Below are 17,160 nucleotides of genomic sequence, written 5' to 3'. Positions count from 1 at the left end.
TGGCCCTAAAAAGACAAAAAAAAAAAAAAAAAAAGAAAGAAAAGAAAAGAAAGAAAGAAAAAGGCCAAAGAATCCAGGTGAGGGGAAGGAAGAGGTAGAGGGATTAGAGTCAGATCTGCGGGAGAGTGAAAGAGAGTGTATGATGAGCTTAGGGGGTGTAGAGGTAGGGGGTTAGGGAGGAAGGAAGTTTTATCCAAGACCATTTTACATTTTAGTCATCAAGTTCCTAGTTTAATCTTGACAAAAACAAATTTGAAGAATTGGAACTTTATTTTTATTTATTTATTTATTTATTTATTTTTGCTTTTTAGGGTTGCACCCGCAGCACACGGAGGTTCCCAGGCTGTGGGTCAAATCAGAGCTACAGCTGCTGGCCTACACCACAGCCACAGCAATGCCAGATCCAAGCTGTGTCTGCAAACCACACTGCAGTTCACGGCAATGACGGATCCTTAACCCACTGAGCAAGGCCAGGGATCGAACCCGCAACTTCATGGTTCCTAGTCGGATTTGTTTCCACTGCGCCACAACAGGAACTCCCAAGATTTGGAACTTTAGAACTGGAATTCTCCTTTGAAGCATCAGGGTAGCTATCAATCAATAAATACTGCTCATTGGGCCTGAGGAATTTGATTCTGGTTTTGTTCTAAGGCATCTCTCCAATGAGCAGTTTTTCCTTCCATTAAGTGTTTTCTCCTTGTGCACTATTGGTGGGAATGTAAATTGGTGTAGCCACTGTGGAAAATAGTATAGAAGTTTTTCAAAAAAACTAAAAATAGTATTACCATATGACCCAGCAATTCCACTCCTGGGTATATATCCAAAGAAAACAAAAACACTAGTTGGAAAAGATACATGCATCCCAATGTTCATGGCAGCGTTATTTACAATAGCCAAGATGTGGAAGCAACCTAAGTGCCCATCAGCAGAGGAATGGATAAAGAAGATGTGGTATATATATGCAAGGGAATAATACTCAGCCATAAAAAAGAATGAGAGTTTGCCATTTGTAGCAACATAGATAGACTTGGAATGTATTATGCTAAATGAAATAAGTCAGACAAAGACAAATATTATATGATATCACTTACATGTGCAATCTAAAAAAGCACAACAAACTAGTGAATATAACAAAACAAGAAGCAGACATGATATAGAGAACAAACTGGTGGCTACCAGTGGGGAGAGGGAAGGGGGGAGGGGCAATATAGGGGAAGGGAATCAAAGTCTCAAACTAACAGGCATAAAGCAAGACACAAGGATATATTGCACAACATGGGGAGTATAGCCAATATCTTATACATAACTATAAATGGAGTATAACCTTTAAAAATTGTGAATCACTATATTTCACACCTATAACATGTACTATTGCACAGCAACTATACTTCAATAGGCATTCCACTGTGGCACAGGGGTTTAAGAATTTGATTGCAACAGCTCAGGTTGCTGTGGAGGTGTAGGTTCAATCACCAGTCTGGCTTAATAGGTTAAAGGATCCAGTGTTGACGCAACTGTGGTGTAGGTCGCAGCCATGGCTTAGATTCAATCCTTGGCCCAGGAACTTCCATGTGCCACGGATGAGGCCATTAAAAAAAAATCGTCAACGTGTCCATCGAAGGCCGAAATCATCCTTGGCACAGTTCTGTTAAAGGGCATACAAATTGGACCAAGAGGACTCCTGGCTATGGTCAGTTGAAAGTTACAGTCAATTGAAGTCTTGCTTCTACAGCCTTGTGTCTCAGGCCCCTGACCTAATGGCAGGCCGCCTCTGAACACAGACCCAACTATCTAAGTCCCTGGTAGGTGGAATACATCAGAGATGTTTTCTCTGAATCACAACCAAGCTCTCAGGACAAACAGTCAGGATGGGAGGACATATCTTTTTTTTTTTAGGGCCACACATATGGCACATGGGAGTTCCCAGGCTAGGGGCCAAATAGGAGTTGCAGCTGCCAGCCTATGCCACAGCCACAGCAACTCCAGATCCGAGCTGTGCCTGTGACCTACACCATAGGTCTTGGCACCACTGGATCCTCAACCCGCTGAGCGAGGGCCAGGGACGGAACCCGCGTCCTCATGGATAATAGCCAGGTTCATTTCTATTGAGCCATAATGGAAATTCCTGGGAGGACATTCTTATCTGGCTTTACTGGTGATGTACAGCAAAGTTTGCCCACAGAGGGTGCTGATCTGGATAGCACTGCCAGCTCGCCTTTCCATGAGGCCTTCTGAAACAGCCAGCTTCTGATGCCTGCATTCCACTGTGAGTCCTCCTCCTTGTGACAAAGTAACACTCAAAGACACAAGACGATACAAAGGGACGGACAGAAGCAATTCACCAAGGACGCAGCCCCGGAGGAAACCCTAACCAAATATACACACCCAGGATTTCTGTTTGTTCATTTGAGGTTTATGGCTAAACCATTTATTTTTTAATTTATTTTTATTTTTATTTTTTATTTTTTTAATTGTTATTTTCCCAATACAATTTTTTTCTACTGTACAGCCTAGTTACATGTACATGTATACATTCTTTTCTCTCATATTATCATGCTTCATCATACGAGGGCTACCCAGCAGGATATCATTGCTAATCCATTCCAAAGGCAATAGTTTGTATCTATTAACCTCAGATTTCCCATCCATCCCACTCCCTCCCCCTCCCCCTCCCCCTTGGCAACCACAAGTCTATTCTCCAAGTCCATGTGTTGCTTTTCTGTGGAAAGGTTCATTTGTGCCATATATTAGATTCCAGATAGAAGTGATCTCATACAGTATTTGTCTTTCTCTTTCTGACTTACTTCACTCAGCATGAGAGTCTCTAGTTCCATCCATGTTGCTGCAAATGGCATTATTTCATTCTTTTTTATGGCTGAGTAGTATTCCATTGTGTATATATACCACATCTTCCGAATCCAACCATCTGTTGATGGACATTTGGGTTGTTTCCGTGTCTTGGCTATTGCGAATAGTGCTGCAATGAACATGTGGGTGCATGTGTCTTTTTTAAGGAAAGTTTTGTCCAGATATATGCCCAAGAGTGAGACTGCTGGGTCATATGGTAGTTCTATGTATAGATTTCTAAGGTACCTCCATACTGTTCTCCACAGTGGTTGTACCAGCTTACATTCCCACCAATAGTGCAGGAGGGTGCCCTTTTCTCCACACCCTCTCCAGCACTTGTTATTTGTGGACTTATTAATGATGGCCATTCTGACTGGTGTGAGGTGATATGTCATGGTAGCTTTGATTTGCATTTCTCTAATAATCAAAGCATCAGAAATAAAAGCACAAAATAAACCAATGATACCTAATCAAACTGACAAGCTTTTGCACACACCCAGGATTTGACATGTGTATAAAACAGCTGAGGACTGCAACCCAGAGAGGGGAGCTAAGGTCCTGCCCAGACCAATGTTGGTGTGGAGGATGGTCCATGGGCAATGAGGCTCCAGGGGCCTTGGTGGGCACTACCCCTGGACAAGAGCCATGGTCCACAGTGACCAGCAGGTCAGGCTGGATCTGAGTCAGGACACCAAGATTACAGTCCAAGAAATCAAACAAAACTTGACAAAGTTAGTCAATCCTCTTTATTTATAAACTTGCAGCCACAAGGGAACCATCTGTGGTCACTTCCACTTCAGCAGGGGTTCAGGTGTCTGAAAGGAAGGTAAGTTTCATAGAGAAAGAAGGAGGAAGTACAGTCTCTGATTTGCAAGCCTCCTCTCAGGGGATATTTTTGGAAACAGGGGAGACTCTGATTGACCTTCAGATTCACTTGTCAGTCCTTGAGAGGTTCACTATCCATAATTTATAAGACTGGAAAATTTTCAGGTCTTCCTGGGGTTTTTCAGGAGGATGATTCTGAGAGATTTTGCAAGCATAAGAGCTGGACCCTAGAGAGATCAAGCAGAGCTCCTGGACCATAGAGAGATCAAGCAGGGCTCCCTTCCTTTGTGTGGTGATGTGTTGTTCTTGGCCCCAAGAGTGCAGTTTCCTCCTGTGTGCAGAGCCACCATGGGACTTTGCAAGGACTGTGTAGGAAGTTACAAAGATGAATGAAGCATGGGCCTTATTCTTTCCTGCAAAAGAGACAGCTCTAGTTGGCCAATGTTTGGATGGCTGACAAAATTCCGCAAGTGATGTAAGGCAGTTGCAGAGAGGGCAGGAGCAGTTAAGCTACTGTGACGTAGCACTAGATGCTGTTCACCAGGGGCCCAGGGGATGACCGGAGCCAGGCTGGGTATTTTCATTGATGTAGCAATTGTGGAACATCTGCTGATGTCAGGCCCTGTGCCAAGGACTCAGGACACAGCAGAGAACCTTTCAGTCCTTGCCCTCCTGGAATTCACAGTCAGAAAGACAAACTAAGAGTCCCTGTCATGGCTCAGTAGTGACGAATCTGACCAGTATCCATGAGGATGCAGGTTCGATCCCTGGCCTTGCTCAGGGGGTTAAGGATCCGGTGTTGCTGTGAGCTGTGGTGTAGGTCACAGACGCTGCTTGGATCTGGCATTACTGTGGCCGTGGTGTATCTCAGATTTGACCTCTAGCCTGGGAACTTCCACAGGCTGTGGGTCGGGTGGCCCTAGGAAAAAAAAAAAGAGAAAGAAAGAGAAGACAGACTAGACTTTGAACAAGCAATCCCAAGTGTGTGTGTTGGAGGAGAAGAAAGACCAGGGAACCATAAGACAGGATCTGTCATTGGCTGGGCATTTTAGGAAGAAATATTTACACTGAGCCTGGAAGGAGAGTTAATGAGACCAAGAGTTGGGAAGGGGATTGGTGTGGTCTGAGAGTTCCAGGCAGAGGGAACAGCATGTGTTAAGTGAGGTGGCAAAAAGGATGAAATCCTCAAGGATGTGGAGCATAGTGAGCCTAGGATCTAAGAAAAGTGGGGGTGGGGCTTGTGGCTGGAGAGGAGGACATGCAGGGCCTTAGGAACCATGCCAAGATGGCTGGGCTTTGTCCAAAGAGCAGTGGGAAGATGGCAAAAGATTTTATATGAGGGTATGACATCAGGTTTGCACTCTGAAAAGATGTTTAGGCTGCTGTGTGAAAAAAAAAAATAGATTGCAACAGGCAAGAGTAGATATGGGAATAGCTATTACAGTCAGCCAGGGGAGCAGAGATGGTGATGTGGGCCCAGGTTGGGGCAGTAAAGATGGAGAGTGGCGAGTGGACTCAGGAAGAGGTTTAGGGTATAGAATTGATGGGACTCAGAAATGAATGACCTGTTCGGACTGAGGAGGAGAAGATTTCAGGATCATTCTTGGGTCCATCTACAACCATTCTTGTTACTTCCTGTAGGACTGCAAATGAGTGGGAGGAGATCATAGGTTTATTTCTTAACTCCTGAGTTTGAGGTGCCAATGAAACATCAAAGTGGAAATGCCAAATCAATGAATCAATGGGTTTATGGGGTTTGAAGATTAGAAGAGAGGGCTGGCTGGAAATTGAACAGTAGGAATTATTGACACATGGATTTGAAATAAAGCCATGGGGTGGGGGGTGAGATCACCCTGGGAGACGAGTCCAGGCCAGAGGCCTGAGTAGCTCTAGCAGCAGAGGGCAAGAGGGCAAAGGAGGCTGAAAAGGAAGAGGCTGGAGAGAAGAAACCAGAGAGCTAGAAGCATGGGGGCCCAAGGTAGCATTTTCTGAGAAGAGGCAGCTACCCAGCTGTGAAATGCTGCTGAGATGTCAATAGGAGGGGGTCTGAAGACCTCACTGTCCACTGAATTGAACAGACTGTTGACCTTGGGCGTTTCTGGTAGATTAGTGGGAGCAGAGGCCACAATGAAGGTGGGGAAGACCAGTGAGTAGAAGGGGTTTTAAAAGGTCACCCCACCCCAGGGATGAGCCAGGGATTGGTACAGGGATCCAGGGAAGAGAGGCTGAAGTTTGAGAGCTTGGTGCCTCACTCTGATCAAGAAGACATGGACCTCAATGTCAACAGAGAGGACCAATAGGGAAATGGCTCCAGGTGGCTCCTGGAGCAAAGAAAGTGAGTGGGGTATAGGAGGAGGCATCCAGTCCCCGTGGACCACAGAGACCACACTGAGATTCCCGCTGCTCTCTGGAGAGCCTGTGATTAAGGCCCACAGCCCTGGGTGCTCCTGGTCGCACCTGTTTCCCCTAAGAGGCCTCCAAGGGTCAATCAGGGAACAAACCCAGATGAACAAAATAAGGAAGTGCTGTGTCTTGGGTTAAGAGGGCCGGCCTTTGGAGCAGAAAAACCAGTGTTAAAAATCTGGCCTCAGAGTTCCCTGGTGGCTCAGTGGGTTAAGGACCCGTCATTGTCATTGGTGCAGCTCAGGCTGCTGCTGTGGTGCAGTTTTGATCACTGGCCTGGGAACTTTTGCATGTTTTGGGTACAGCCAAGAAAATTCTGGCCTCACCACATGCTCTCTATGTGATTGGGGGCAAGTTTCTAAACATTTCTCTGGCTTACTAGAATCAGAAATGTTTCAGAATGGGAAAAGTGCAGGGATTAGAATGGAGGTAATTAGGAACTGGAAAATCCTTTTCCTCAGGTTTTCTCTTCTGGGGTATAATTGGTTATCACCCTCTACTTATAAACAAGGTCCTTCCAGAATCAAGGAAAGAAGAACAGCAGTGCCTTGGAGAGGCACACAGGTGCTCCCTGGAAAACAGAACCTGGGGTGACAAAACTCCTCAGGGCTGTGCCCGAGCCCAACCTGGCTGTCCTGATGGCTGGAACTCAGCGCAGATCTGCCTGCCAGGCCCCGCCTGGTCCTGCAGGCCCATCTGCATCAGCACCTGGGACAGAAGGCCAGCCAACTGCCACCCCCGTGCTCCCCGCCCACCGCACAGCCTTCTCCCCAGGTGGTGCCCATCAAAGGTAAACAGGGAGCCAGCCAAGCAAACACATTTGTGCATCATCATCATCATTCCTGAGCTATTAACACCACGTGCAGTGTGTGTGGGCATGGCTGACAGCCCAGCCCCACAGCAAGCCGGTGACGCCAGGCCACAGCCATCCTCTGCCCCCCAGCCAAAGGCCCAGAGGCCCCATTCTGGATTGCCGTGTGGATGGAGGGACAGCGCCAGCTGGTAAGCTCCCCTGGCTGGTGGTAGAGAGCCTCTCTTCCTTCCCAGCACCCCTGGTCCAGGAGAAGCCTTTTTTGGCAAGTGGGCTGCTCTGAACACAGGCCAGGGAGGCGTGTGGGGTCAGGCCAGGATGGTTAGGGCCGTGGGAGCCAGGAGCCTCCCAGCAAGGTCGGAAGCATGTGAGATCCCCAGGAAAGACCAGGAGGCTTGGGTTATTCCCTTTGATCTGAAGAGCAGATCATAGCTCTCACAGGAGATGAAAGGAATCGAATAAGGGAAAGCTTGGCCGCGTAGCATAGTCCGCTTGGGTTGCCTCTTCCCAGTGGGTGTCTCACACCCAGTCTCCCCCAGGGGACCCCCCCAAGCCCTTCCTTGTGGGATCTCAGCTCTGGAAGAGCCGGCACACAGCTTCTCCTGTGTTCAGTGCCTACCGGCCATGCTGGCCAACCTGTCTCCTTCTTAGAAGGGAGACGTGAGCCCTGGGCTTTCTGTTGGTATCTGCTATGCCGAGCCTCTCTGACTTGATCTTGGCCATTCCGGGGCTGAGGTGCAGAGGGCAGGCATGCCAGGTTCTACCCTTAGTACCTGAGCAACCTTCTTTCATTCATTTATTTACTCATCCAATCTTTAATGAATGCTTGCTACAACAGGTGACCTGCCAGCTGCCGGGGACATAGCAGAGAACAAGGAGGCCAGGTTTCATGGAGTGTATGTTCTCCTGGGATTCACCCTTTTTTTTTTTTTTTTAAATCATTAATAAGGTTGTGCTATTTGAAAATTGTATTTTTTTCCCCTAGCCATACATCGCTGGTCCCTTCTGCATTTTGTCAACTTTCTCACTCCTTAATTAAAATCTTCTTATCTTTAGTATATTGATTATAAGAAAATCCTCCACCCCAAAGGAAGCTAAATCTGCTCAGTTACTTGCATTGGACAGTGTTTTGCATGTGTGTGTGTGTGTGTGTGTGTGTGTGTGTATACATAGGTTTTGTGTTTTGTATACACAGGAACACTAGTGTCTGGATAATGTTCCGGTTGGACAATGCCTGATTTAAGCCTCCTTTTGCTCCTGGGGCTGGGGAGGATCTTAAAGAAAGCAGGCTTGGTTATTCTCTTTGCCCTTGGAGAATATTCACCCAACGAATGAAGATTTGTTAGGGATTCGTATTGCGGAACACTGAGCTAGGTGCTCTGGCGGGGAGGGGTTCTGGGGTTGCCTGCCGAGATGGCAGGAAGGGAAAGGCCCAACCTCTCCCTCCGGAGGCCACCAGGAACATGGGACCATGTCCATGCGGGAGTGGGTGATACGAGGCCATCATGATGAAGGCCAGCAGGTGCTTCAGAAAAGCTGAAACCACTCTCAGGGCTCACAGGCATCCGTGCTGAGTATTCTAATAGACACTCCTGGTTCCACCCCTCCCACAGCCCTAACGCATACCTTTCCTCTTCTAGCTCTGAGTCTTCGTAAAATCAGCACCACTGGGTACTTGTCCTAAATGAGGGGCTACTGGCACACGCTTCCACCACACTGGCAGAGCTCACCCAGGAGCCAGGGACTCGGTTTTCCTTGTTTTGTCTTTTTGCCATTTTCTTGGGCCTCTCCTTCGGCATGTGGAGGTTCCCAGGCTAGGGGTCGAATCGGAGCTGCAGCTGCTGGCCTACACCAGAGCCACCGCAACGCGGGATCCGAGCCGCGTCTGCAGCCTACACCACAGCTCATGGCAACGCCGGATCCTTAACCCACTGAGCAAGGCCAGGGATCGAACCCGCAACCTCATGGTTCCCAGTCAGACTCTTTAATCACTGAGCCACGACAGGAACTCCTCGGTTTTCCTTGTTGAAGAGAACAATTTCACTTACTCTTTGCTCACAACCTTTCAAAAGCTTGATCTGTGCTTCTTCCCAATGCCCAGATCCAATCTCAGGCACTGCTTCCACTTCCTCACACATGGGTATTTGGTGTATGTTCCATCCTTCCTCAGAAGAAAAAACCAATCTCTTTTCTTTTTCTCAAGGTCTAGGGGTTTCCTCGTGGATCTGATCTGAGTTAGTGGTTTTTACTTGTTTGTTTGTTTTTACTGTGACCTGTGTTGAGAAATACACGTTGCATCACCACATGCAGCTGAAATGAAAGTTTCTCAAAACATGAGTTACCCTTAACTATGTGCGATGCTCTCAGTTATTTTAGATCCTATTTAAGTTTTTTTTGGTGTGTGTGTGTGTGTTTTTAATGGCCCAGTCACCTGCCAAATTAAAATCATGAAAAAATAATGGATTATAACCCCCAATTTGAAAAAGACTCTTCTAAAGTGGGTATTGCTTTAATTCATAGGGGCCCTGTGGCTGAGGCTTGGTCTAGTGCCCTCTTGTGGATTCTTGGACAACACACACTCAGGTTTTTCAGTCACCAAGATGCCTTCTGGCCAAGGCATGGACGGACTACCATCCCTAAAAGATTTGAATTCATGACCCGCCCCCCCGCCGCCTTTCCCAGAAGGAACATCTGCTGAGTGTTGCTAAAATCTGAAATGAAGCATCTTCTCTTCTTTAAGATGTGTCCTCTTAGGACATTTTATTGGCAAAAATCAGAGAACAAAAGTTTAAACTTTTCAAGTTTGTCTCTGACTTTTAATAAGTCCTTTGTTCCTTGTTTTCACAGCTTCTGATAGATCCCACAGGTAATTGGTGCTAATTAAGCTAACACATGTAAAGAGCACACCACAGAGGCTGACAAGAGTGCCTAAGAAACCCCCACTGCCTCACAGTTGATGAGAATTCCTTGATGGATGCACTGACAGGACTCAAAAGATTTTTTCATTTATTTTTTGTCTTTTTGCCTTTTCCAGGGCTGCTCCTGTGGCATATGGAGGTTCCCAGGCTAGGGGTCTAATTGGAACTGTAGCTGCCAGCCTATGCCAGAGCCACAGCAATGTGGGATCCGAGCCGCGTCTGTGACCTACACCATAGCTCACAGCAACACTGGATTGTTAACCCACTGAGCAAGGCCAGGGATCGAACCCGCAACCTCATGGTTTCTAGTCAGATTCGTTAACCACTGAGCCACAAAGGGAATGCCAAAAGATTTTTTTTTTTTAATCTAAGAAGGAATGCAGTCTGTCCTATACAAAAATGCCTCATAAAGGTTAAGGATATTTTTAAGTCACTTCTCAATTTTTCTAAATGGAGAAGAGACTAGAGGATGGTCTGTGTGCCAGTCCCACTGGGCCATAATGGTCAAGCAGAGAAGCAGTGAGAGATGGAAGTGAATACACGGTTTGCAGAGCTGAGCTGTTTCTGCTCATTTCCCATCATGCTTCCCACCACGCCGCCACATGCCCAAGCTTGAGTGAGGACCTGTGAACACTCATTCAGCCCAAGCAGGTTCAGGGACGCTTCTCAGAACTGTTGGTGGCCTGGAGCTGGGTGGACTCGTGACATCCTTGCAGAACAGCAGCTCTGGGTCTTGCAGAGCTTGTGGGCAATTTAGCGAAGATAACAAGTGGCAGATGCTCAGAAGCATCTCTGCTCAAATGGCCCCTGCAGACTCACCTTGGGTTACTTCTTCCCTCTCTGCCTTGAGTGCTGCTCTCTGCCAGGCTCCAGGACTTCCATGCAGCCCTGAGACTGATACTTTGGCATAGCTAAATCAGTGGTCACCCAAAAGCCACATTTTTTTCTCAGCAGATAAGAGGGGAGGACAACATCCTAATTTCGGGGAGTCAGCAACAAAGGGCCACCCTCTCTTAGTCTTCACTTTATACCTAAGACAACCCAACTCGAATTCTGATTTGAAGCAACTGAGAAAAATGTCAACAGACTAAGACCTGAGGTTGGGTGATGGAAACCAGCTCCAGACTCCCAGCTGGATCTTGGACATCAGGCTCTCATCCTTGCTGCCACAAGGGTGGCCAAAAGGCAAGGGTGATTTAAAGATATTTGTTCTATGAACCAAAGGCAATTGTTCCTTGATACTAGTGGGGAAAATTTCAACTTCACCCCCAAGGCTGTTTTGTCACTCAGGCTTTAAACTCCAGCTCAGGCTGCCCAGGTTAGACCCAGCCTAGCATTCTGACTTCGTTTGCCCAAAGGAAACTGCTGATTCCATCAAATGAGCTCATGGCTCCCTTCTCTGGAGTGTCTCTGTCAATTCCACGTGCAGACAGAAAACATGGGGCCTGAACTTCAGCCCAGAATTGCCTGCTGCTCGTGGCCCTGGGAGTTGGGGGCAGGGTGGTGGTCAGAAAAGACCTCTCTGCACCAGGCTGACCATAGAACCTAGAGTTCCCGAGACAAAGTGGGATCCCATTTACCACTAAGAGAGCTCACATTTGGAGGTGGTTTTTTGGTTCACAGTTGTTACAAAGTACTTTCACTCCTTTCATGGCTTTTAGTTCCACAGCTTACAGTGGGAAAGCTGGGGCTAAGCTAAGGTGTGGCCGACCTGGTGTTCCAGCCCAGTGCCTGCAATTTCCAGTGCCCCACACTGGCAATTTCTGGGCACTCACCGTCCTGGAGGGTGATATGAAGGGGGCTGTGTGGTCCTAGTCTTCTGATGCCTTTGTCTAGAACAGGCCACCCATCTTTGACCCATCTACCCTGAGAAAGCACCTGCCTAAATATTAATGTTTATCATTTACAGCTGGCCACTGCCCCTTTCAAAGGTGAAAACAGTAAAATTTATGACAGTTGCCCTATCAGGCGACAGAGGAGCATAAAAGCCAGAGGAAGTGTGAGAGCCCAACAATCTGCGGAAACGCTTCCTCCACGACCCGGAACGTCTGGACGGTTCCAGCATGGGGCTGTGGCCGCGCACTTTCCTCCTGGGGCTGCTGCTGCTGGGGCAAGGTGAGCCTGCCTCCTGCTCAGAGTTCAGCCAATGGGTCAGCCGTGCCGGTGTCTTGTGTTGCTTTGGCGGGGAGGTTGGGAGAGGAATTTTCACCAGCACAAGAAGCACAGGTAGAACCCAGCAGCCTGGCATGCTCAGGCTTAAGCACCCAGGGCTGTGCGGTGAGAGGACGCTCTCGGGACAGGTGAGAAGGGGGCGGGCACAGCCCCGTGGCTGGGAAGGAATGACAAAGACCTGGATTCTAGTTGTCTGTGCTGTGTGGCCTTGGGCAAGTCCTACCTCCTTGGACTTTGATTCTTCCAGTGCCACGACTACCACTCTCAGTAGGCGCATTTGGGTTAATACATGGGCTTTGTTTTTGCTAAAAGGGCGGAAGAAGGCGGATGGTAGGATGATAAATTCTAAAGGGTTGCCCAAGCTCTTTGCTGCTAGTGACCTGATTGTTCTGAGTGGGCTACCAGCCCGGACTTTGGGTTTCTCCTGCGCTGGCGATCAGCAGCTTGTGCCTCTGCCCCTCTTTTCCAACCCCTGGATCGTCCTTCCTCCCGTTGTTCAGGAAGGCAGAGCCTTTTAAATGGAGAAGGATCTTAAGGATGATTTTTCACTTTCCCCAGATGAGAACCCCCGGCCCAGAGTTGGAAAGCACTTGCCCGGGAGCCCCCAGGGGGAAAGGGGTGGGGGTGGGGGGGACAGAGGTCTGGGCCTGGCTGGGGCCCAATGCTGCTTCTGCTACGTACCTAGGACCTGTCAGTCACCCTCCCTGAGTGTCTGGGTGGGGGGTGCGAGGCTGGGGAGAATGAGGGGGCTGCTCTGCTTCCTGCACAGGGTGCTGGCATCCTCCTGAGGCTTAAGAGTTTTTGGTGACCATTTTCATCCTCTCTTGTGAAGTGCCTGTGCAAGTGTGTTTCCCATTTTTTCAATGGTTTGTCCTTTTTTCCCACGGGTTTTTTTTTGGTTTTTCAATGTGCTATGGACGTGTATTGGTTGTATAACAGACAAATATCTTCTGCTCTGGAGCTTGTCTTTCTTCTTTCTTCAGGGAGGCTTTAAATGAGCAAAGTTCTTAATGTGGGGGGGAAATAAATGAAGACCATCCGAATGAGAACAAGTGGAGGCTAGTTATTCCAAGGTTGCTATAGCAACGGAGACAGCCACTGTCATTGACCTGCGTCAGAGACTCCGGGCAGGGGAGTGGGAAAGCTGGATGTTGGCTTCAGGGGAAGGCTTCCAGGCTGCTCTGATGGTGGCTGTTGCCATGGAGAAGCCAGATGCAAGCAGCTAACTAGAAGCCATGCCTCTTCAAAGTGGCTCATCTGGGAAATATATTTGACTTTCTCTGGTTGGTCCTGTGTTGGAAGCAGGGACCGAAGTTGGGGAGCTGCAGTATGGCCCAAGTCCTGACTTTTCTAGGCTGCTTGTGGCAGGGGTGGGGGGCTTCCTTGCCTGGCTACTGCAGATGCATGGGTCAGAGGTCTGTCACCATCCATGGTCTGGCCATTGTCTGTTTGTATATGGTCTCTCCATTTCTCAAGTTTTTGAATCGTTTCTGGTTTGTGCTCTTTGTGTCTTCTTAAAATCTCCTCTCTTGCCCTGGCGTCATCAAGATATTATTGTCTGTTACCTTCCAAAAACTCTATAAATTTGCTTTTCTCACTGGGTCTTTTTAAAGACAACTGGGATTGATTTTTTGTGACTAGTGTAAGAGAAGAACCTAATTTTTATGTTTTCCCCCACAAACAGTTGTCTCAGCACCATTTATTGAAAAGTCAGTTGCTTCCTCACCACTCTAAAGAGCCTCCTCTGTTTATACATAAGGGATCCATATGTGCTTGCATCTGTTTTAAAGCTGTTTTGCTTAATTAGTTTCGTTGTCTATCCCTGTGCCAATAGCACATTGTCTTAATTCTATAGCTTTATCGTAAGTTTTACTACTTGGGAAAAGTAAGTCTTTCTATTTTTTCTTCTTTAGAAATGACTTGGCTTGAAACTTCCAAGGAAATTTTATTATTTGTCAATTTCAACCCCCCTCTGAAAAAAAACCTGTTGGACTTTTCTTGGAAATTGCTTTTAATTCTATGAATCAAATAGGGAAAAATACATATTTTTACAATGGAGTAAAGAGGCATCTTTGAAACCACAAGCTTATAATTAGATCTTCTTTAATGCCTCTTAAAGTTTTCTGTTTTCTCTGAGGTCTTGCATATGTTTTTTAAAATGTATTCTTATGTATATGCTATTTTTGTTGTATGATAAATGGAGTGTTCAATTGGTATTTTGAAAAAGCTATTGGTATGTAGAAATAAACTTTTTGTTTTGAACCCAATTAAACTCTTATATACATTTAAATAAGTTATCTGTATATTCTTTTGAATTTTCTGTATATATGATCTTGCCTGTACTGATAGTTTGGTTGCTTTCTTTTCAATCTGTGTACCTTTTCTTTCTTTGGTTTTGCTATGCTGGCCGGTGCCTCCACTACGATTTTTCATAGACAGGATGGTTGGAGGCATTCTTCTTTCCAAGTTCAAAAGGAAAGTGTTTAACGTTTTGTCAGAAAGCATAGTATTTACTACAGACTTTTCTATAGATACTCTTTTTTAAATTTTATGGCTGCCCCTGTGACATGTGGAAGTTCCTGGGCCAGGGATTGAATCTGAGCCACAGCTGTAGCAAAGCTAGATCCTTTAACCCACAGCGCTGGGCCAGAGACTGAACTCACACCTCCCCAGTGACCTAAGCCATTGCAGTCAGATTCTTAACCCTCTGCACCACAGAGGGAACTTCCATAGATAATCGTTATGAGACTAAGAAAGTTCTATTTTATTCCTGCTTTGCTAAGAAGTTTTTAAAAATCATTAAGTGGGTATTGAATTTTATCTAATACTTTTTCTGCACGTATTGAGGTGATTGTATGATTTGCTCCTTTGATCTGCTCCTGTGCTGAATTAAATTAGTTGGATTTATGATTTTGTTCATTTTTTTCAGGCATTGCTTTTAGAGTCATCAAAGATCACACATTGCATTTGTTTGTATTGCCGCTTTAGTTCCTTTGAATCTAACGGTTCTTAAGCCTTTTGGGTTCTTCCTTCCCTCCCTCCCTCCCTCCTTGTCCTTGAAAAACTGAGGCTGGCTTTTTTTGTGTACACTTCAATTTGGATTTGTCCAAACCGTTTCTCTATGGCTAGAATCGGATTAAACTCTTCAGATATGATACAGCATAGATCATGTTGTGTCCTTCATGTGTCCCATTCATGGATATGTGTGATAGTAATAAATATTTTATTGGTGATGTTAAATTTGATTATTTAGTTCAGGTGGCATCTGCCAGATTTCTCCCTTGTAAAAGTACCTTCCCCCATGTGATTTATAAGTTACCTATAGAGAGATACTATGATACCATGTGACTGACTATTCATATACCCAAAACTTTTAGCAGCCATTAATAATTCTTGCCTGAATTGATTCGTTATCATGGTGAGTATAAAATGGTAATTAAAAAATAGCTATCATTCCTTCTACTGTTGTTAGTGGGTATTCCTCCATTTAAAATAAAAAGAGGGGAGAGTTCCTGTTGTGGCACAGAGGAAGCAAATCCAAATAGTATCTATGAGGATGTGGGTTCGATCCCTGGCCTTTATCAGTGGGTCAGAGATCTGCCATTGCCTTGAGCTGTGGTGTAGCTCACAGAAGCGGGGCTCAGATCTGTTGTTGCTATGGCTGTAGTGTAGGCCGGCAGGAACTCCATGTGCCCTGGGTGTGGCCCTAAAAAAAAAAGAAGAAGAAGAAGAAAGGTTATCTTCCCCACTCTTTTTAGGTTTTATCTAATAGGAAATGGACTCATGGATTCTTTTATTAATCAGTATGTTATAATCCAATCCTGTCATTATTCATTTTGATACTCAAGTTATTACAGATTTGGCCAGTGAGGGACCCTTCAAGCTGATTTTTCCCATCAATTTTTAAACGTTTTTAACTTTATGGAACAGGTTATTCCAGGTGAATCATCTATTTTCCCTGTCTCAGCTATGGAATTAGTGATGTCTTTAAGGTGCCAATTGATAGGGGATTTTATTTAGAAACCAAGATTCTGGTGCTAGCGGTGTTTATTGCTGCAGGAGTGTCATCATATCTAAGCTCTGTCAACAGACAGAGCCAAGACATCGAGCTTTCATTTTTAAAAGATGAATGTTTATAGATATCTCTAATTTTAGTTAGAATTAGCTTTTATCTCCTTCCCCATTCCTGATTTGTATTGCCCCTTCAGGGTGAACCAGGGTTGCAAAAACCATTAATAAATATATTCATTTGCTGAGTCCTACAATGCCTACAACACAATATGGAATTCCTATACCACCCCACCACAAACAAGTGAAGTTCAAAATTTCTTCTTCGGTTTTGTTTTGTTTTTGTCCTTAGAATATGTCCCACTTAGGTTGTATAATCAAAATACTTTGTTCAAAATCACTTGGATTAAGTCTTTTTCTTTTTTTCCTCTCTGTGTGGTTATGTTATCTGCTCGAAATAGAGTTAAATTTGTCTATGTATTTAGCTGTAGGGTTTCTCTCATTCTTGGCAATTTTGCTTCTTTGAATACATGATACATTAACATGGTTTAGAATGCCATGTGAAATACCACGTAAAAAGATATACTCAGAAAAGCCTTATTCCCATCTCTAGCCCTTCCATTCCATTTCCATCTAGCCCTGTAGGTAACCAGTTTCATTATTTTCATATCCTTTCTATGTTTCCATTTTTTTGTTTTGTTTTTTGTCTTTTTAGGTACATACCCGCAGCATACGGAGGTTCCCGGGCTAGGGGTCTAATTGAAGCTATAGCTGCCAGCCTACACCACAGCCACAGCAACCCAGATCCAAGCCACGTCTGTGACCTACACCACAGCCCATGGCAACACTGGATCCTTAACCCACTGAGCAAGCCCAGGAATCAAACCGACAACCTCATGGATACTAGTTGGGTTCGTTAACCACTGAGCCACAATGGGAACTCCCCTTTCTGTTTCTTTTTGCAAATACATATTCTTATTTTTTCTTCTTTTTGCACAAAAATAATTTACTATGAACTTTTTTTTGCATCTGGATTTTTATTTCACTTAACAATATATCCTGAAATTATGCTAGTCAGAGATCTTATTTTTTTCCAGCTGTAGGAAATTCCATTATGTATCATACATATTCAACCAGTCTCCCAATGTGGGCATTAAGTTGCTTCCAATATTTTGC

The 17,160-nt window shown here is 45.6% G+C and overlaps 1 protein-coding gene across 4 annotated transcripts in view; it reads left to right on the top strand.

Moving 5' to 3' along the window:
- PLB1 (phospholipase B1) overlaps window positions 1–17,160 on the top strand; it is a 184,098-nt gene that overhangs the window by 41,812 nt on the left and 125,126 nt on the right. For 3 of the 4 annotated variants that reach the window (XM_085019712.1, XM_085019714.1, XM_085019713.1), the window contains exon 2: window positions 11,714–11,919. In XM_085019712.1, coding sequence (XP_084875838.1) covers window positions 11,868–11,919 — 52 coding nt within the window. In that variant the 5' untranslated portion in view covers window positions 11,714–11,867. Of the gene's footprint in view, window positions 1–6,924; window positions 7,078–11,713; window positions 11,920–17,160 lie in introns of those variants that run through there. The other variant, XM_021087673.2, reaches the window with a different exon arrangement.

The sequence above is a fragment of the Sus scrofa genome, chromosome 3 (genome assembly GCF_054392235.1).
Source record: "Sus scrofa isolate SSC_HxYL_T2T_F1_AM1 chromosome 3, Sscrofa_HxYL_maternal_Yorkshire_Landrace_v2.0, whole genome shotgun sequence".
Lineage (NCBI taxonomy): Eukaryota > Metazoa > Chordata > Mammalia > Artiodactyla > Suidae > Sus > Sus scrofa.
Note: the sequence above shows the minus strand (reverse complement) of the source record. Positions and strands in the feature narration are given on the sequence as shown.